Raw genomic sequence first — 22,557 nt, forward strand, 5'->3', positions numbered from 1 at the left:
GTCACAACATATTTATATAGATCTCTTGATAATGATATTTATATGGGAATCCCATAATGATTTAAGGTACCTGAAACATATAAATCAAATTCTCTGGAATTGAATTCCATAAGTTACAGAGATCACTATATGGATTGAAACAATCAAGACGGATGTGGTATAATCATCTGAGTGGATTTATTGAAAGAAGGATATCCAAATAATCCAATATGTCCGCGTGTTTTTATAAAGAAATCACAATCATGATTTTCTATTATAACTGTATATGTTTATGACATGAATATAATTGGAACTCCTGAAGAGTTTTCAAAGGCAATAGAATATCCTAAGAATGAATTTGAGATGAAAGATCTCGGAAAGACAATATTTTTCCTTCTTTTTTAAATTGAGCATTTAGTAGATGAAATATTTATCATTAGTCATATTATACAAGAACAATTTTGAAAAGTTTTTATATGGACAAAGCACATCCATTGAACATTCCAATAGAAGTTCGTTCATTAGATGTGAAGAAAGTTATATTTCAACCTCAAGATGATAATGAAGAACTTTTTGGTCCTTAAGTAGCATATCTTAGTGCAATTGATGCACTTATGTATCTTGCTAATATTACAAGACCAAATATTGCATTTTCAGTAAATTTATTAGCAAGATATAATTCTTCTCCAATAAAAAGACATTGGAGCAGAGTTAAACATAAACTCTGTTATCTCCAAGGAACGATTGAATGGGTTTGTTTATTCAAATAAATCAAATTTTGATCTAGTTAATTTTGCAGATTCTGGATATTTATCTAATCCACACAAAGCTAGATCACAAACAAATTATCTATTCACATATGGAGGAATTGTTGTATCATAGTAGTCAGTGAAACAAATCATAACAACCACTTCCTCAAATCATGCTGAAATTCTTGCAATTGATGAGGCTAGTTGAGAATGTGTATGACTAAGATCAATGACTCAGTACATTCGTGAAACATGTGGTTTATCTTCTAGTAAAAGTCTTCCAACAATATTGTACGAAAACAACACAGCATGCATATCACGAATCAAAGGAGGATATATTAAAGGAGATAGAACAAAACATTTTTCACCGAAGCTTTTCTACATTCATGATCTTGAAGAAAATGATGACATCACTGTACAACAAATTTGTTCGAAAGATAACCTGATAGACTTATTTACAAAAGTATTATCTACCATAACCTTTGAAAAATTGGTACACAACGTTGGAATGCGGGGACTCGGAGATCTTAAGTGATGTTTCATGAGTGGGAGCAAATATATTCTTTTGAAAGTATAAATTATATGAAATATGTATTCTTTTGAGGCATATTTCATATATATAATGGGCATCTAAGGAAAAGTATTATTAATATTATATAATAATAATATATGTCCATTAGTGTCATGCTTAGTGTCCAATGCCAAGTGTCATTTTCTCATTATCACATGTGTTGGCTATGTGTCATTCAACCACCTATGGGTAGTGTCTAAGTGTGCCACTTCCTACTTGCCAAAATTTTCTATAAATAAATGGTCATTTAGGGATTTTGTAGAAATATATACATTGGTTGAAACTCTACCAATTTTGGAGAAAGTGAAGATTTTTTAAGAAATTTTCTATTTTCTATTACTTTATTTTTTTTATCATTATTTTAATTAATTAATTTATATATTTATTTTAATATTATATTTATTAATATTCATGTTTCCATTGTGTCTCATTTTTCCCCACAAATTCACAACAATATTAGAATTATACTAATTTGTTCTTTCAATTTTTGTCGTGAAGTTGAAGAATTACAATAAAGTATTAAGATAATATATAATAACTCTCATTCCCTTCCAACCAAATTTTCTCTCTTTATCTCTAACTTCAGAAAATTCTTACCAAATATATAACATGTACATAATTTATACTCTTTGAATGTCTTTTTCAATTGATGTATGGAGAGGAATTTTTCCTTCCACGTCATATGGTGCATACATATCATATGCTCTTTATATATATTATATTGAAAAATAGTAAACGCATTTCGATACATATTTTTGCGCATCCCATCAAATTGTTTATTCATAATTTGTCATATAGCATATTTTTTTACTTCTTTTTTGAAATATTTTAATTCATTTTTTATGTGTGTGATAAATATAAAATGCATAAAGATGAGTGTATATTATGGTGCACCTAAATATTACTCTCGTCTATGTTTTTTTTTTCTTCATTTGATTGGAATTCACCTTAAACTTGAATCAAAAGATTTATTTAGTAATTATATTTAGTTCCTCTACGTCACCTTTTCTTTTCCAATAATTATTTGTTTTATTTAACAATTCACTAAAATTTTCTCTATATAAAGGGATGCCTCTTCAATGAAGTTTCTCATATGCTCTCCCCTTCTATCATCACTTCTCACTAACCCAAAGATGATGGGTGAGAATACTATTATGAGTAGGTTGAAGCCTTATATTTTAGTTGTGAGCCTACAATTTGGAATTGCAGGCATATATGTAATATGTATGGCCACTCTCACCAAAGGTATGAGTCGTTACGTTTTGATCGTATATCGAAACACCGTTGCCACTCTCTTTCTCGCTCCCTTTGCGTTAATCTTTGAAAGGTTTAATCATAAACTTATACTAATATAGATTTCTCAAATATTTATTAACTTAATTCTTCAAGAACGACTTCATCACTTCTCTTGCAGGAAAACAAGACCAAAGATGACACTCCCAATCGCTTTACAAATCATGGTCTTGGGTTTTCTAGAGTAAGAATACCAACTTCTTCCTGTTAAGAATATATTTAACATGATATGATAATAGAAAGATTCAAGAGTTTAAATTCAAATGATCTTAATAGTTCACATGTTGGATTTTATGAATCATTCAGACCCGTTGTTGATCAAGGATTTGGTTATCTAGGAATGATGTACACATCAGCATCATATGCATCAGCTATCATGAACGCTGTGCCCTCTGTTACCTTTCTCATTGCAGTCATTTTTCGGTAATTATTTATTTCTCTTTACGTAAGAACTTGTATTGTTGTACCATTTTTGGTCTTCAAAATGTATTATTTGTTTAATTGGTTTAGAGTGGAGCGTCTAAATATAAAACAAGTACGAGGGGTAGCCAAGGTAATTGGCACTTTGGTGACCTTCGCCGGAGCTTTGGTTTTGACACTTTACAAAGGCCCAATTCTCGATTTCTTTTGGACTCAAAAAACCAACCACCACGTTAATAGCGGCGGCGTCGCCGTCAATCAGCACTGGGTTGCCGGCACTTTGTTCATCCTTCTGGGATGCGTGTCGTGGTCTTCTTTCTACATAATACAAGTAAGTTAATGTCACTTATCAAATCTTCAACTATTGGTTTTTGCCTTCTTTTCTGGACGAAAATTGAAGCTTACCCTTTTGACAATCACCTTCTTTACTTTAACTTTTCATTTTTAATCATAATTAATCAATATATATTAATCGACGATATACAAAATTAATCACACCCATGATACACAGTTCAAATTCACAACGACGTCATCCTTGGAATTTCTATGTTTGAGCTACTAAAAAAAGAAAGTACAAGTTATTGATATAAATAATGTGATCTCGATTTATTCATATATCATCTTAAATCCGGTTTCAGAATTGTATAAATTTTTAAAAATTATACTGGTATTGAAAAAAAATTTCTCATTTGCAATTGTTTTTTAAATGATGGCATGTTATTTACCAAATTAGTTTTAGAAAACCACATATTACAAACACTTTATTTTTTGAAAGAAAATGCTACTCATTATTCTTCTTTGGTATCTTTGTTTTTGTCTGACAACAATTCTTGTTCTTTTAGGTCGCATCATTAATGTAAAATATAAATAAATAAAAATAATGATAATGATAATGATAATATAACTAGCTTTATATCAAATCAGACATAAGAATTTGAATTTGGGAAGAGAAGTGCAATATAAAATCTAAAAGTAAATAATAATTAATTTAACATACAAAAAATAAAAATGAAAAAAATAACCATGTTATATGAGGATTCTATCATTCACACCACATTAACTAAAGTTAGGGGAAATAGTAAACATGGTAATAAAAAACAAAAAAAAAATGATAAATGTAAAATAGTAAAAACGGTAGAAAATAATAAATACGGTAGTAAATGAAATTTTGAAATAATGTTTACGATAACTAATTGGGGTATTTTGAAATAATATTTACTGAGTTGGTTATTATAGTCTTATGATAGTTTTTGTCCCAAAACGCCCTCAAAGTTCTTTATTGATTGGGGAAGAGATTAGATTCATATGATATATAAGCTAGTTAGAGTATGTGACTTTTTGGCTGGTTCCCAAAACAAATTAACCATAAGAATTTGTCCAAAATAAATAAAATTATATCATGTTTGAGAGCGATAATTAAAGTAGTGATTTTAGAAAAACTAATTTAGTTACAATTGATTTTTATGATTAAATTAATTTTTATATTTATGTTTGATTCCAAACTCTTAAAAGTAATTTTCATATATTTAAAGGTGATTTTGAATTATTGTGTTTGGTTCCAAAATGATTTTTTACCAAATAACTAAAAAAACATATTTTATATTTGAAAAATTATTTAACTAACTAATTATGATAAAAATATATTTTTTATTAATTTATTTTTTTCATTTACTTTAATGTTAAATTTTTATATGATAATAGATATGTAGCATAAGAAAAATACGTTTAGTAAATATTGGAAGAAAAATTAAAACATACATCTCATTCAAATACTTAAACTAGATATTATATTAAGCCATTCTTGAATGATAATCAATGTTTATCATCTTTTGAGCAAAGATTTAAATTAAAAAAAAAAAACCAATAAAATGTTTCACTAATAACTAATTAACAATTGTTAAACAAAACTAAACTATAGTCCAATTAATCACCTCAACAAAAAATCACCCACCATCTAATTTTTCCAAAATTAATTTAAAAATAATTTTTGATTTTTCCTAAAATTAATTTTTATTACATCTCAAGCATAATAATTTTAAAAAGGAGTGATTTTGGCAAATTTAAAGGTATTTCACAAGTGGTTAACACAGTCTATTTTACACAAATGAACTGTGGCGAACTTTGCTCTTAATTTTGATAAGAGTAAGCTCTCGTCGGACAGTAGATGAATGAGGAGAGACTCGTCATATTAATATTTTATTCGAAGGAATGAATTGTTTATGTCTAAAACAAACAATATCACGCACCATTATGTAAATGAATAGAAGTTTTGTTGTCAAAACCGCCATAAACCGACGTGTTTGTAAACTCTTAAATGGTTTGTTGTTAATTGTAGTCTATAACAGTGAAGAGATACCCAGCGGAGCTGTCTCTTTCGGCATTGATATGTTTGGCTGGTGCACTTCAAAGCACAGTGGTAGCATTAGCCGTAGATCATCGTGCCAGTGCATGGGCTGTGGGTTGGGACTCCAGGCTTTTTGCTCCTCTCTATATGGTCTCTTTTCATTTTCAATCTTATATCTTATAATTATGTCACTGCAATTTTCTATCTAATTAATTATCTTTTTTCTAAACGTATTAATTTTTTTTTAGTATAATTCTATATTTTAAAATTTAAAATCTGGATATACTGAAATATAAAAATATTATTTTTAAAATTTTCATTGTTTGTATCATATAATCCAGATTTTTTTTTAAGAATAGAATCCGAAATTACCTATCAAAAACATACTTGTTTAACTCGATAATTTGAATACATAAAACAAAATCCGAATTCTTAGCGAGACAGCCCTTTACATTTTCAACTTTATATGTGGTTAACCCTTAAATTCAAAACAATGAAAGGCTTTAGAAATCTCAAATTTGTGTTTACTAAGATTCTGGTTGGTAACTATTTTGTTTTTATTTTTTGTTTTTGAAAATTAAATCTATAAACACTACTTCCACCTTTTTATTTTTTGTTTTTGAAAATTAAGTCTATAGATACTACTTCCACCTCCAAATTTCTTTCTTTGTTATCTACTTTTCATCAATGATTTAGAAAACCAAGTCAAAAATTTTAGAACTAAATAAAGTAACTTTCAAAAAGTTGTTTTTGTTTTTAGAATTTGGGTAAAACTTTAATCATTGTACTTAAAAAAGATACAAATCATTGTAAGAAATGTGGATGATATAGACTTAATTTTACAAAACAAAAACAAAAAAACTAAGGCACCGTTTGATAAACATTTTGTTTTTTGTTTCTATTTTTTAAAATTAAACATATTTCATCCACCTTTCTTACAATAATTTGTATCTTTATTATCTTTATTAAGTACAATGGTTAAATTCTTAGCCAAATTCAGAAAACAAAAATATCTTTTTGAAGGCTAATTTTTTTAGATCTTAAAATTTGGTTTGGTTTTTTGAATTATTGGTGAAAAATAGATAACAAACGAAGAAATTTGGAGGTGAAACTAGTGTCCATAGGCTTAATATTCAAAAACAAAAACAAAATGGTTTAAAAAATGAAGCAAAATTTTGAGAACCAAAAAAGTAGCTTTCGAAAAAAAAAAATCTTTTTTCTTTTAAAAATTAAGCTCATGAATACTATTTCCATATCCAAATTTCTTTTTCACTAACGGTTTAAAAAATCAAGCCAAATTTGAGAACTAAAACAAAATAGCTTTCAAAAAGTTATTTTTATTTTTGAAATTTAGATAAGAATTCAAATATTGTACTTGAGGAAGATGCAAATTATTATAAGAAATGTAGATGAAATAGACTTAATTTTAAAAAACAAGAACGAAAAACCAAATAATTACCAAACAGGATCTAACTTTTTTGTTTACGTTTATTTTTTAATTAGTCCTATTTCTTAAATTATTTGTTATGTCAAAGATGTTTCAAAATTCAACCTAAACGGAAAAAAATAGTGGCTTTTAAAGATTTGCTTTTGTTATTGAATTTGACTAAAAAATCAAAAGGTTCTTAAAAAAAAAAAGGTGATAACCGTAGTATAAAAATTGTGAGAAAAGAAAAACCTAACTAATTATAAAAACATAAAATAAAAAACATAGAGATTATTCATATGGTTTTGGTATTAATAAGTGGATTTGAATAATGATTTGTTCAGGGAATAGTTGGTTCAGGAATTGCATATTACTTTCAAGCTTTGGTTATGAAGACAAGAGGCCCTGTATTTGTCACAGCTTTCAATCCTTTATGTATGATTGTTGTCACTATTATCTCCTCCATTGTTCTCGCTGAGAAAATTCATCTTGGAAGGTACTTTTTATGAACAATCATACTGCACTTAATCTCACGTTCTCTTTTTTACACGTAAAAATAAAATTAAAAAAATATATAATGGACATTTTTATTGGGGGTAGACGGGCTGTACAAGAGATGGATGTGGATCTAAATTTTTTTATATATTTTTTATTACTATATTTACGATAATCGTCCAAGTCATTTCTATTATAAACCATTCACATCTTTTTCTTATTGGGTGAAGAATCTAATCTCTATAGTTAGTGTTCATTTTTCACATTGTAAAAATCTATATTCTTTACCTAATTAATTAATTAATTAATTAATTGTGATTTTGTGGTAAATGCCAGTGTTATTGGAGCCATTATCATTGCAATTGGGCTTTATTCAGTTGTTTGGGGAAAACGCAAGGATTATTCCACCGCCGCCGTGCCGGAGCTTCCAATTATTGCCTCTCAATTCCCCGCCGAACAAGATGCTCACCTTCATCCTCCCAAATGAATTTACTTAAGGACTCTTTTTAAATATAAATATTTATACTTTATAGCAAAAATTTCCAAAAGCTTTTGGTTATAAAGTCTAAATATTTTTTAAATATTTTTATTTGTAAGAATTTTCCTTTAATTATTAATTAAATAATATATAATAACTACCACCCAAATCCATTCCCTTTTAAACCTCTTTGTCATATTTTATATTTATTTCGGACCCTATTTAGTAACTATTTAGTTTTTTTATTTGATTTTTAAAAATTTCAAAGATGAAAGAGGCATTTACATGCTTAATTTTCAAAAATTAAACATTCAAAATCAAATTACTATTAAATGAGTTCTTAATTTTCTATTTCTCTTCTTTTACTATTCAATAACATGACTTTGTAGGCAAAAAAAATATATAACATATGTCTAAACCAGTTGAGTTATGTTTAGATATTGACTTTATTTTAAGTTTAAAATGTGGTATGTATGTAGAAAATGTCTACCTAACACCAACGATTATTACATCATCAATAAATCTCTTTTCCTATTATTTTATATATTGTGAACGATGTTGCAATTAAAAGCATCTATTGGGATCAAGGATTAAAATGTCGATGTCGATATCAATATCGAAATCGAGATTTCAATTTTACGGATATATCAACGGATGTATTGATAAAATATCGATATCGATGGATATTTCTATAAGTCACAAAATTTTTTAAATTTATTTAGATAAATAATTAAGTTGTTTTTGCTCAAAAACTAAGTTATGAATATTGTTATTAGTACTCATATTCATATAGAACAATATAATGACATTTTTATGTTTTACGAGCATTTATAAAAGATATTAGAGATATTCGTAAATATCGATATCAAACCATCCGATTTACTGATATATCGCAACATATCCATAGATATTTTTGTCTTTTATTGGAATGTTTCTCCATATTTATAATCTTTTATATGTACAGTCAACTTGATAGCGAAGGATTTTGAATCTCCATCCTTCTTATAATAATATCTTAGTCAACAATATAAAATTATATCATATACATAATAGATTGAAATATTTTTTAAAGAAAACGATAGTATAATGAGGATTGAAATTAGAAATATTAATATTCACGAATAAAACCGATTCTTCTTTAAATATCTATAAATATATTCATCATCTCGGATTTGATATACTTAGTGATTTTTGCATAATTTAGTTATTACGATATTAATTAGTTAGTATATTTTGTGGAATGACAATGAGGGGTATTCATGGATTGGATTAGGTGAAAAAACTTTATACACTCAATCCAATTGTTCAGGTGGTAAATTTTTTGAACTCAAATAACCTTTATTAAAAAAATGAACCCAACCCAATCCAATCATGAAATATTCGGATTAATAGGGTCATTTATTTAGGGTCATTAATAGGGTCATTTAATAGGGCCATGACGACTTCACATCTATGCCATACTTGGACCAACTTCATCAAGTTTGTCAAAAGATAAACCACTTAAAAATGAGCTATGAAGATTTTTTCAACTATCCATCAAGTCCATACCAAAACCGCCTAAAGAAAGGGTTATGGATTTGTAAGGTTTTAGTTATCTTCGTCAAGTCCGTATTAGAACCACCCAAAGAAAGGGCTATGGAGTTTTATGGGTTTGAGTCTCATACATAATAAATATTCCTGAATTATTCTCCTTGTTAGGTCTTCGGTTAGAGAATCTATTAAGTTTCTTTCCGACTTCACAAATTCCAAGGAGATAATTCCTCATTTCAACAACTGTTTCACAACTCTATGTTTGAAGTATACATATCTCCTTTTGACATTATACAGCTATTCTTGACAATTCCTATGGCAGCTTGTGAATCACAATGCAAAGAAACTGAAACTGATACCCCCATAATGGTACATCTTCCAGCAAGCTTTTAAGCCACTCATACTGGTGTCCCCCCACAATGGTACATTTCACTGCAGGCTTTTAAGCCATTCAACCTCTTATCCTGCTAATTCTAGAGCAATATATTTAGACTCCATGGTGGACCTTACTATACAAGTCTGTTTTGCAAACATCAATAAAATAGCTCTTCTACCCTATAAAAACACATATCCACTCGTAAAGCTTACTTCGTCATTCTATGCTACCCAGTTTGCATACATTACCCATCTAATATGGCAGAAAAATTAAAATGCAGATAATAATCTATTGTATCTTTCAGATACATTTAATAAACGACAAAGAGCAATCAAATGATCTATATCAGGATTATATGCATATCTACTCAATCTTCTCAAAACATATACAATAATAGGTCTAATATAGTTCATGAAAGCATAATATTTCCCATAATCCATGCATATTCATATTGAGAAACACTATTTTCCTTATTTTTCTTAAGACTCACAATAGTATCATAAGGTGTTCTTATAGGAGCATCATCAAAACTATCAAACCTCTTTAAGAGTTTTCAATGTGTGATTGACATAATGAAAATCAATTTTCAGTAACACCAAGTATCACATTAACCTCATTTAAATCTTTCATTTCAAATTTTGAGGACATAAATAACTTAGTATCATTACTTACATCTCTATTTATGCCAAAGATGAGTATATCATAACCATACAAATAGATAATCACACAATCAGCTCAAATAAATTTGAGTAATTTCAAATATTTTAGTCATATGAGAATATGCATCAAAATATTTGAAGATCCATTTAAACCTAATTGGTTAAGAAATTCTACTAAATCCATGAAGTTCAATAAACAAAGACTTTATACTTTCAATAAATTGATACTATATATATGTGCATCTATGTACCCATGATCATCTCCTTTTCTAATCAATATGAGACTTTGGTCGCATTCCCAACGATCCTCCTTCGAACAAAGAACCAACTAAACCTCTCCTCAAGTAGTCATTCATCCATCTAACTCTTGTCTAGGAAAATTCCTTTTCACCAGAGCATACCTCCTATAAGATAAAGTTCAACCATGGATCACATCATAACTACTTTGAGGGCTCTGCTACATCTTTGTTCCACACCTGAGGATTTATACAACATGGCTAAGCTAGGGGAAGACTCTGGTACCACTTATTAGGAATAACAACTCTCCAAATATCTTCACAATAGTATGATATTGTATCTACTTTGGACATAAGTTCTCATGGCTTTGCTTTTGGGTTTCCCAAAAAGACTCATACCAATAGAGATAGAAAAGTCCTTATAAATTATTCACATATTTTATAGCTTAGACAATATCTCAAATTACCGTTAATTTTACAAGCTTTCACAAAAATGATGGAATTTACATATTTTCATACTACAAACAAGCTAGGTGATAGTTAAAATAATATTACAAGGCCAAATTCAGTCTAGAAGTAATAATAATACTTTTCAACTTCATGAAAACTAATCGCCAAACATGTGATGGTTTATGAATTTTGTCAAATACAATCCACATGGAACATGATTTTCCTTCATCCCATTTAAGATATGAAAAACAGTATAATAACAATAATATTATTGGTGTTCTTATCACACGTGTCATGAGACAAATTGTTACTCATGAAATATATACTTATCAAATATATATTGAATCATGCAGAATAAAATAAAATTGGCAAATTTTCATACCACATATAAAAAAAATGTTGAAATGGTTGTTAGAGCTTATATAGGAAAAAACAACCTATATAAAGTTCATTAAAAACAACCAATTGTTATGTTTTCAAAAGATGTATGATTTGTTTGGCTGACCATTCTTCACAAGTCCCAAATACTTAAGATCAACGTTGGAGAGATGAAGAAATTGCTCAGAAATATTCTACCAAATTCTCGATACTCGAAACTCGATGCTCGACTGCTTCCTACTCGATCCTACTCGACGGTTCTTGAACGATACTCAGTGCAACACGATGGTGAAAACAATGTACTCAAAGCTACTCGATAACGAAGTATCGATGCACGATTGACTCGATAATCTGATTACTCGATGCGATTTGAAAGATAATTGAATGACGTGCGATTTGCAGTAAAGAAACACTCGAATGAACAAGAAAGATTAGGGAAGAAGAAGGAGACACTGTGTTTACATGGTTCAACAAGATTGCCTACGTCCACGGGAAGATCTGAATTCTTTTTATTGATGAAGATTGCGTACAGATTTTTGTTGTTTACAGAAAACTAAGAAAATGATGATAACTCTGTGATTTGAATTTAAAATCAGTGGTATTTATAAAGTATACTAGCTGACTGTTTTACAAATTTAGTTATAAACAAACAAAATCTGAGATATTTGAGTCAAAGCTTCTTTAAATTCTCCACCTTGTCTCCAATGCTTTTCAATCTTCTGATCATCCTAATTCTGACCAGTTTGTCTACCCTATGTATGGAAGCTCAAAACCAACCTGTTCTAAACCTTTAAACAATTTAAGATTTGAAACAGGTTTTGTTAACATGTCAGCTGTAGTGTCAGAAGTATGGACCTTTAAAATTTATATCTCCCTTGTCTCAATTTTATCTCTAATGAAATGATACTTGATATCAATGTGCTTTGTTCTAGTGTGGAATTGTGGATTTCGGGACAAATGGATAGCACTTTGGTTATCACAGTAGAGTTTTACTACTGTTTGATCTATTCCAAGGTTTTTCAGCAATCCCTTAAGCTACAATGCTAATTTCTTCTGTAAAAGCCATATATTCAACTTCTGTTGTAGATAAGTCTACTATAGGCTATAGTGATGCTTTCCAGCTGATTAGATTAGGACCAAAAAAGAAAAGCTAACCTGTTAAGGACCTTCTTTTGTCCAAATCATCAGCATAGTCAGCATTTACATATCCATAAAGCTCTAGGTTTGGTTCAACTAACCTTTGATAGACTAGCTTTGAGTTTTTAGACCAAACTAGGTACCTTAAAATCCATTTAATAGCCTCCCAATGTCTCTTACCAGTATTAGACATATATCTACTAACTAAGCTAGCTGAATATGAAAGATCAGGTCTAGTAGAAATCATTAAATACATTAGGCTTCCAACTGCTTGACTATAGGGTATGACAACCATTTGTTTCTGATGTTCTTGGTTAGAATCCTTAGGAGAGTTAGCTAAAGAAAGCTTAAAGTGCTGAGCAATAGGTAAACTCATAGGTTTGGCATCATTCATGTTGAACCTTTTAAGGATCTTCTCACAGTAAGAGGACTAATTGATGCTTAGACTAGACTCCTCTTTGTTCCTATGAATCTCTATTCCTAGGACCTTGCTTGCTTCTCCTAAGTCCTTCATATCAAACTCTCTTTTTAAGAGGTTTTTGACATGAGTTAGATCTTCTTTGGACCTACCTGCCAGCAGCATGTCATCTACATATAAAAGTAGGTAAACTTTGTCTTTGTAAGAACCTGTATTTACATAAACATAAATGTCAAACGAACTTCTTTCGAACCAATGCTAGAAATATAGTCATTGAATCTCTTATACCAGCATCTAGGTGATTGTTTTAACCTATATATAGACTTATTTAGTAAGAAGAAAAGATTTTCATTTCCTTTAGGTTGTGTCATATAGATTGTCTCCTCTAGATGTCCATGAAGAAAGGCAGTTTTGACATCTAGTTGAAACAATTCTAGATTTTTTTGAGGAACTAAGGATAGAAGAAATCTTATGGAAGTTTGTTTTACAATAGGGGAGAAAATCTCATAATAGTCTATTCCTTCCCTTTGAGTGTTCCCCTTTGTAACCAATCTAGCTTTAAGCCTAGGCTTTTGATCATAGGATACTTTTTTTTTAAGTTTGAAAATCCATTTAGATGCAACAGGTTTGTAACCTTTTGGTAGAGGAACCAAGGACCAAGTGTCATTCACTTTTAGTGAATGTATCTCCTCATTCATTGCTTCAATCCAATCCTTGCATTAGCACCACTTGTTGCTTCCTCAAAGGTAGTTGGTTATTGGTTATTAGGAGCTACCACGACATTTAAAACCATATTCATATAAATCGTTTCAGTATATTTAGCTGAAGGTGTGATAGTTCTCCTTTGTTTATCCCTAGCTAAGACATACTGGCTTAAATCAGGTTGCTCACATGCTGTCTCCTCATGTTCTCCTACATTTTCCTCAGTGTCTCATGTGTCATTAAGTTTGCTAGATTCATTTGGTTGCTCAGATGGTAACTCCACCTCAAATCCGATGTTGGATGACTCTTCTTCATCCTCTACCTTTTCACCCTTTTTCATAAACATCTCCTCTTCCCTAAAGGTGATGTCTCTACTGACTATGAACTTTTTCTCAACTAGATGCCACATTTTAAACCCCTTGACACCCTCTATGAAGCCTACAAACATACACTTGACTGCTTTGGCCTTTAACTTTCCCTTATTTTTGTGTACAAACCCTACACATCCAAAAACCTTGAGGTTATCTAGGTTAAGAGGATGATTAGTTCACTTTTCCTCAGGGTAAAGATGTGTGAGGGCACATATTCAAGGTATACATGGTATAGAATGCAGCTTCTGCCCAATAACTTTTCCCTAAGATAGCATCTAAGAGCAAACACCTAATCCTTTCCATTATGGTTCTATTTAACCTCTCAGCAACCCCATTTTGTTGAGGTGTATACCTCACTGTTCTATGCCTAATTATACCATACTCACTACAAAATTTATCAAAATGTTCATTGCAAAACTAAAGCCCATTATCAGTTTTAAGGTATTTTAACCTTTTAGATGTATGATTTTCTATCATAGCTTTCCATTTTTTAAACTTCCCAAACACTTGGTCCTTAGATTTAAGAAAGTATATCCAGCTCTTCCTAGAAAAATCATATATAAAGGTTAGAAAATACCTTGAGCCACTAAGACTTAGTGTAGAAGATGGTCCCCATAGATCAGAATGGACATAGTCAATGCTCCTTTGGTGGTGTGCTAAGATTTTGTGAAACTTTGCCTTGTTGCTTTACATAAAATAGATCGTTCAGAAAAAGAAAGGTGTTCACTGATATCTTTGGGCAGAATTCCTTGCTTGGACAGTGTTTGCATCCATTTTTCACTAATATGGGATAGTCTTTTGTGCCACAAATCAGCCTCTGTTAAGATTCCTGTTGAAGCTGTATAGGCACTTAGCATCATCTCTACTTCTCTTACAATGTAAAGGTCATTGACCTTCTCACCAACCAACACAACTTTGGAATCCTTGGTCACCTCAATAACTCCATCTTTTCCTCTACATTCACACCCAATGGAGTCCAACATGCCAGAGATATCAAGTTTCTTTTAAGAAAAGGTATATGTCTAACATTTCGTAGAAGCTTGATTGATCCATCTTTTAGCTTTAAGGACACTGAACCAACCCCTTTTATCTTGCAGGCTTCATTGTTTCCTATGTACACTGATCCTCCATCTATTTCCTTGTAAGTATTAAACCAAGGTCTGAAAGGTGTCATGTCATAGTTACATCCGGAGTCAAGTACCCAATCATGCTTCCCAAGAGGACTGATTTGGTTGGTTTGATTTCTGATGGAGGCTAAGGCATCAGAGTAAAAATAGGAACCTTCAACCACTAATGCTTCTGGTTGCATATCTCATCAGGTGACCTTTTTTCTTGCATTAATTGCTTCTCAGCTTGGTCTCAGGTGTTTGCTCTTCACCTGACTGGTTTTTATTCCCCTTAGACTTGTTCTACTTGTTCTTCCCCTTGGCAAACAACCCCTCTACACTAGGTTACTTCTTCTTAACTAATTGAAGCTCTAATTTCTAGTTCTTAATGTTGAAATGATGGCATGAGTGGTAACTGATTCTCTGCCACACTTCAAAGCATTCTTCACCTCCTTATATGCTTCTAGTAGAGAATTTAATAGCACAAAAGCCTCATTCTCGTCGCCAATTTTCTCACCAAGGCTCTTGAACTCTGAGACTATCCTCTTGAACTCATCCAAATTATTTGAAAGAGGCTTGGCAGAATCCATCTTGAACATAAAGAACTTCTCCCTCAGATACATCTTGTTGGGGAGATCCTTTGTTACGCCCCCTTCCCAGAATACCCTTATAATCTGGAAAAAGATGTGACAGTAGCAGTTGCTAGCCCTACCGCCAACACTTACCACCTTAGCCTTCTAACCTAAACACCAACTTGTTAAACATTATCAATGTACGCATATAGCATGCCTCCAAAAGGTTCTACATAAGTTTATATAATCACATGCAACCAGTCATGACATAACAACTATAGGTAAAATATTTACAGTTGGGCCCAAACATTACTAACAAAGCCCTAGTCCCTCTAAAAACATGTGTGCATAAACAGACCATCAACCTAATTTCTTCTTAACATGTCAGGCCTTTCAGTGGCAAGTAGTAACAGGATCAACCTTGAGAAATCTGACCGCTACCTGGAAGAGAAAAACATAGAAAATCTATGAGCTAGTAGCCTAGTGAGTGACTACAGAATCATATTACACCATGCATTACATCACTATAAACATGTAAATATAACGATGAGCATCTCAAGCAACTTCTTCTAAACATAAAAATTGATAACCATTCGTAAACATCACTAAACATTGTTAGTCCTTAGTTGAGAATGAGCATACATCGCTCTAGCTCCCAACGTCTGTTATCGTCCAAGAGATCCATACTTCGGCCTCACTCTGCTAGTATATGGCCTAGAAGACCCATACTTCGGCCTCTCATTCAGCACTACCTATGTGCATGTGGAGTTTTCTAAGTACTGTCGACACCTTAGGTACTATTACCCAGATACCTTCTCCGTGTCCTTCAGTACCGGGTTATTTCCTAGCATCACATTAAGTTTCATTGCATGCCATTTACACAAAGACTCATTCTATCATAGCCTTCCTCCATAACGCATGCTTCAACATAGAAACTTAACTTTTGTAATGAATTCACAACATACCTTGGCATGCGTTAAAACATATACAAATTGGAGGAGATACGCTAAGCTATTCATTAAACACTTGTTGTTTGAGGAAGTATAAATTCATCATCAACATCACTGTAACTTACATGTTCTTTTATGCATAAGTATTGAAAGCATTAAGTTTATTTTAGTTACTCACAGCTCGTCAGGGTTCTTAACGGTTTATATGCCTCTTCTAGCTCTTCTTGACCTAAAAGGACATAATTCTCGATTAGATTCCTTAGAATTCCCAGTAAAATGCCTCAGACAGTTCACTTACTAATGAAACTTTCATCAACAAAATCAGCATTACTGGCTAGATGATCATCATGAGCGAGATCATCATCATGAGTGAGATCATCTTCATGGGTGAGATTTACCACTTCTAGTGAGATTTGGCGCTTCCCAGCGAGATTCGGCACTTTCCAGCGAGATTTGGCGCTTCCAGTGAGATTTGCGGCTTTCAGCGAGATTCAATGCAAAACCCAGCGAGATTTGGCGCTTCTAGCGAGATTTGTGGCTTCCAGTGAGATTCAATGCAAAACCAGTGAGATTTGGCACTTCCATCGAGATTTGCGGCTTCCAACGAGATTCAATGCAAAACCAGCGAGATTCCCATCCTTAGCGAGATCCACCTCTTCTTTATCTCGCTCTCGCTCTTTTTCTTATCTCACTCTTGCTCTCGCTCATTTTCTTACCTCGCTCACGCTCTCGCTCATTTTCTTATCTCGCTCACGCTTATTTTCTTATCTCGCTCTCACTCACTATGGTGAGCTGCCTGCTTAATCTTCCTAAGTAGCTGCTTGTTTACGCACCGATTTCCTGTTTCAATTTCAAAAATTCATAACTCAAAATCCAGACCTCTTTTAAAGAAACCTCCTTCTACAAACTTGTTTAAAATTGAGTTACCTTAAAATATAAGCCAAAAATTCCTTGTAATTTGACCTGGAGATTCCAATCTTCACGTTGGGTCCTGATTAATTCGAGGATCAGCCTCTTCTGCAAACTCTCTACTTTTTGTTCCTCTCCTTCTAAGATCTTTCTCCAGAAAAACAACTTTGAAACTAGATTCTCTCGGCTTTCAAATGGCACCAATCTTACTTAATTTTCTCATGTCATTTTTCAAAACCGAGCTTCTAAAGTTTCGCTTCCTTTTATTCTTCCTACTGCCTCTTATGTTCAGTGGTCAAACTGCCACCGCATCCCGCACTTAGTGCTTTCGACTAATTCCAATTAGTGAGCTCCTTCAATTAATTTTTTTTTTCCTTTCCTTCCTTCATAACCCCTGTAAATAACCATGGATCTCCACCTATCAAATAATTAATATAACATTCCTTTGGCTAAACATGCTTATATAGATAACTTAGAGATCGGGGTTTACATCCTTGGTTGCAAAAAGACCTTTCAGCTTGACCCACATCTTGTAGGTTATGTCTCGATCAATTACTTGCCTTAAAATACTTTCACTAAGATTCAGAACCAAAGTCCCATATGCTATAAGCTCCATGTCTTCTGTTTCTTATGCTGATATGGTGGTTGGTAGTGTTGATAGATCCAAAAGGGCATTGTGTGCTTTTGTTGTCCAACAATGGCTTTGATTTTGGCCCTCCATAGGCCAAAATCGCTCTTCCCATCAAACTTCTAAATCTCATACCTTGCAACAGCCATTTCAGATCTGATCGAGTATCGAGTCTTGATTTCTTGAGAATCTTGAAGCTCTAAGAAAGTTTACCTTGATGATCTTTAAACACTCTGATACCACAAATTGTTGGGTTGACCACTCTTAATAAGTCCCAAATACTCAAGATCAATACTGGAGAGATGAAGAAATGGCTCAGAAATATTCTGCCAAATCCTCGACACTCGAAACTTGATGCCCGACTGCTTTCTACTTGATCTTTGATGATAATATCCTTCTTCGTCTAACGAGTCTCTGTTAAATCCTCGATGGAACTCAATGAAAACAGAACTAATACTCGATCGTACTCGAATGTTCTTGAACAATACTCAGTATGACTCGATGGTGAAAACAATGTACTCGAAGCTACTCGATGTGAAGAATCGATGAACGATTGACTCGATAATTTTATTACTTGATGCGATTTAAAAGATAATTGAACGATGCGATTTGTAGTAAAGAAACACTCGAATGAACAAGAAAGATAATGGAAGAAGAAGGAGACACTGTGTTTATGTGGTTTGGCAAAATTGCCTATGTCCACGGGAAGATCTGAATACTTTTTACTGATGAAGATTGCATATAGATTTTTGTTCTTTACAGAAAACTAAGAAAATGATGATAACTTTGTGATTTGAATTTAAAATCAGTGGTATGTATAGAGTATACCAGCTGACCGTTTTACAAAGTTAGTTATAAACAAACAAAATCTGAGGTATTTGAGTCAAAGCTTCTTCATGATTATTCCCCCAAATTGTATTGATTATTTTCTTTAAATACTAATTTTGTAGGTAAAACGGTCCCCGCGGCATTTAGGAGTCATTAAGAGAAGATTGTGCCAAAAGGATCCAAAATAACCAAGAAAATCAACAAATTAAAGAGAATCGAGTAAACACCAAAATACCATCAAGCAATTGAGCCATTGAGTAAATTATCATCGACTAAAAAGGCCATCAAGTAAATACCTGATGACATGCAGAAATGCATGTTATCTTAGGCCTTTTATTTAGAATTATGAAGGCTGTTAAGCAGAATATGCAGCAATTATGTTAGAAATTCATGAGAAAATGAGCTTGCAACGTTCAGCATTGAGAATCTCGGCTAACCCATTATTATGCATTATTATGCGTTCAATTATCTATTTTTGTAGCTAACGTAGGAAGTGGACGCAAACGGGAAAGTCGAACTACCACATAGACGACCGCATGTGGAGAGATTCTCCATCGCAAACGTGAATGCATACGATCAACGTATGGGTGTTGCAGTAATCAGTCGCATGCGTCCATCACTTAGGACTTCCGATCGTCAAGTGATTGCGGTCATCGTGTAGAAGTTGCGGTATCAAGTGAATGCGGTCACTACACGATTGCGGCTACACGATAATGCATAATAGTGGGATCACTGCAAGGTTGGTGGAATGAACGCATCAATGCACCTCTCGGGAAAATCAAAAGATGATGTTGACATTTCACCTACCACGTCGTTAGCAAAGATTCAGAAAACTACTAACGCATCGCGAATGTCAGAATCAGAGCAGCTCATAAATGTTGTCGGCGATCCAAGCTCTATATATAGAAGTTGCTGAGCAGAATTTCAATTTATCCAAGGTTATCCCTGCGATCCAGACTAATGCGTGAGAAGAAAGCTTGAGAGTTCTTTATCTCCTTCATCCATTCCGAGTGACGACCAGAGCCTTCGCCGGAATTAGATCTCAAGAGAGTCAGCTCCACCGCCCATCCATGGCACCACCGGAAGCCTTGACACACATCTACTTGTAGCAAGACCTTGCTTCCAGCTGGTCATTTCATTTTCTCTTCTTTTTTTATATTGTATTGTATTACATTTTGGATTAAGAAATTAATACATTGTGTGTTCAATGTATTTCTCTGTTTCCTTCTATTCTATCTTCATCTTCTTTACTTAGTATCCTTAACTTTCATTGCATCACTTAGTGAGATTGATGAAGTATCGCATACTTAGTCATGTGGATTAGAGATATGAAGCATGTAGCAAACCACCGAGAGGTGTGCGTTGCGTGAGTGCGTGAGAAAACCTTATTTGCTTAGTGTGAAGCTGTAGCAACGGCTGTCTATAGGCGGACACAGTGCTTGTCTATGAGTAAAGTCAGCAACAACTAACTGTCCGGGAGGGTAAGTGGTTGGTCGCATTAAGCAATGTAAGAAAGTATTCACTAGAGATAGGAATAATCTTATGTCAGCCAAGTTTATGCGGTTACCTTGTCTTATGAGTACATCATTCATCACTTAGGCATACTTGAGAGAGTAGTCTAAAACCCAAATCTAAGACTCGAGAGAGCGGATTGGAACACATAAGCAAGAATGGGGAACTTAGAGATAAGCTTCGTTTACTATTACACAGCATATGCACCCTACGGATAGGATATTGCATGCGTCCAAGAGTAGGATACAGTGGTATGCGGCCATCACGCTCATGCGGCGAGAGCACATGAGCAGGTTATGGAGGTTTAGGCAGGCATAAGCTTTTCGGCATTATTGCACATACATCGCATGCGTCCTAGAATTAGGCTCACGTGTGTGTAGCATGATCGCATAGCTTGTGTTGGCTGAGGTTGCCCTTGTGGTCAAGCTCAGTGTTGCAGTGAAGACATCTCCACATTTTATCTATTTTTCCATCCATTTACTTCCTGTCAATAGTTGTCGTGTCTCTACCTCTCATGCATATTCTCGTTGTGTTGTTTGTTAGTTAAGAATAGGAGTAGTGTTAGTTTAACAACCCCTCCATCATTCTTTTATTCAACCGCCGTATGCACATTACCGCATACATCTAGCTACAAGTCCCTGAGTTCGACCTCTGATCACCCGAGAAACTTGCGTTCGCGTTATACTTAACGTGAGCACAAGAAAACTTGTGACAAGAATGGACGGTCATCGTATACATTCGATTAACACATAGTTCATTCCAATGCATGGTAATCAATTCATACACTAAGAACATGCATCACATATTGTGTTCACTTAATTTTAGTTATCAAGTCTTTGACGACTTGGTAATCTAAATTTCCGTCACCAAGTTTTTGGCATCATTGCCAAGGACTTGGTAGCTAATTGTTTGTTGAGTTTTGTGTCTCTGTAGGCAACCTTTCTATCTTGGGAGTATTGTAGCTTGTGCGACCAAGTTGCAAACAATATTGAAGTGTAGGCAATGTGCCGAAAGCCAGTATTGACCCCAAGGTAGAAGGGTAATCAGTCGCATGAGCTGAAGGTAATTCTAAGCACATGGTGGCCAACATGCACCCAAAAATTGCCAGAAGTTCCAAAGGTCAGGACGAGCTTCTTGACCCAAGCAGTTAAGAGGAATCTCCTGCATGGAAGACTCCTTGCAGTGACAAACACTCCAATTTCTCCAGGGACGTCTTCTACTCTATCTTTACTATGCTTCCTTGCAGTGACAACACTCCAATTTTTCCAGGGATGTCTTCTACTCTATCTTTACCATGCTTTCTTAGTTTAGTTTATTTTTACTTTTATTGTTATTTTGGATATGTAGTTGCTTCCTTGGTTGTAGTGCGTTTGTTCCTTGTAGGTGCAACAATAAGTCTCCTCGGTGCGATGTACAATGGAAGAGTTCCCTCCCTCATTCAACACATGGCTTCGATCGCGTGGATTCCAACACATGATCACATGCGTTATTTTGCCTAAGGTCCTTTTCTTGTTATCTTTCATGAATTATCCTTTTGAAATTCTCTTTTCCCGATTGCGCTTCTTTGCAATGTTTCTATGATGGTATGTGTAATTCACCACATCCACTAACTAAGCATCGCAAGACTCTCTTTACTTTTAATAGCTTTTTCAAATTTTGAAAGTCTTAAGTTTTATTATGTGCAAACCTTTGCTCAAACGTTTGTTAACGCATTCTTGTAGGTTTGTTTTTAGCTTTGCGGTGAGAACGCTGCCAACTTCTAAGTTTGGGGGTGGCAGTGATCTCGGAAGAATTGCGTTCATTACATTGCAGTAACTCCACTGTTAATGCAATGGAGAAACCCATGTTGATAAGAGTTAAGTTGTGAAAGACACTTACCTGTAGTTGGATGTCCGCATGATACACATGGGGGCAAGCCAAAACGAAAGTGAGTTGCCAAGATCAACGCATAAGCACAACTCCTCTGTCCAGCGCAAGCCAAATCAAGCAAGACAAGAGTTGAGTTGAATATGGAATGTAATCGAAGTTGGATGCCCACAT

General features: G+C 33.3%; 1 protein-coding gene across 2 annotated transcripts; it reads left to right on the forward strand.

Annotated features, from left to right (window-relative positions):
- Nucleotides 1–2,390: 2,390 nt before the first annotated feature.
- LOC120076662 (WAT1-related protein At4g08290-like) lies at nucleotides 2,391–7,940 on the forward strand. 2 transcript variants are annotated; one of them, XM_090313055.1, is made up of 7 exons: nucleotides 2,391–2,544; nucleotides 2,714–2,776; nucleotides 2,899–3,015; nucleotides 3,103–3,343; nucleotides 5,348–5,506; nucleotides 7,127–7,278; nucleotides 7,614–7,940. In XM_090313055.1, the coding sequence occupies exons 1-7, from the start codon at nucleotides 2,522–2,524 to the stop codon at nucleotides 7,762–7,764; spliced, it is 906 nt and encodes a 301-aa protein (XP_090169181.1). In that variant the 5' UTR covers nucleotides 2,391–2,521; the 3' UTR covers nucleotides 7,765–7,940. The 2 variants fall into 2 exon arrangements, with proteins under 2 accessions (XP_090169181.1, XP_038886476.2); XM_039030548.2 differs by having other exon boundaries at nucleotides 2,409–2,626.
- Nucleotides 7,941–22,557: the final 14,617 nt, after the last annotated feature.

Source organism: Benincasa hispida, chromosome 4, assembly GCF_027475165.1.
Source record: "Benincasa hispida cultivar pf3 chromosome 4, pf3_genome.v1.1, whole genome shotgun sequence".
Taxonomy (NCBI): domain Eukaryota; kingdom Viridiplantae; phylum Streptophyta; class Magnoliopsida; order Cucurbitales; family Cucurbitaceae; genus Benincasa; species Benincasa hispida.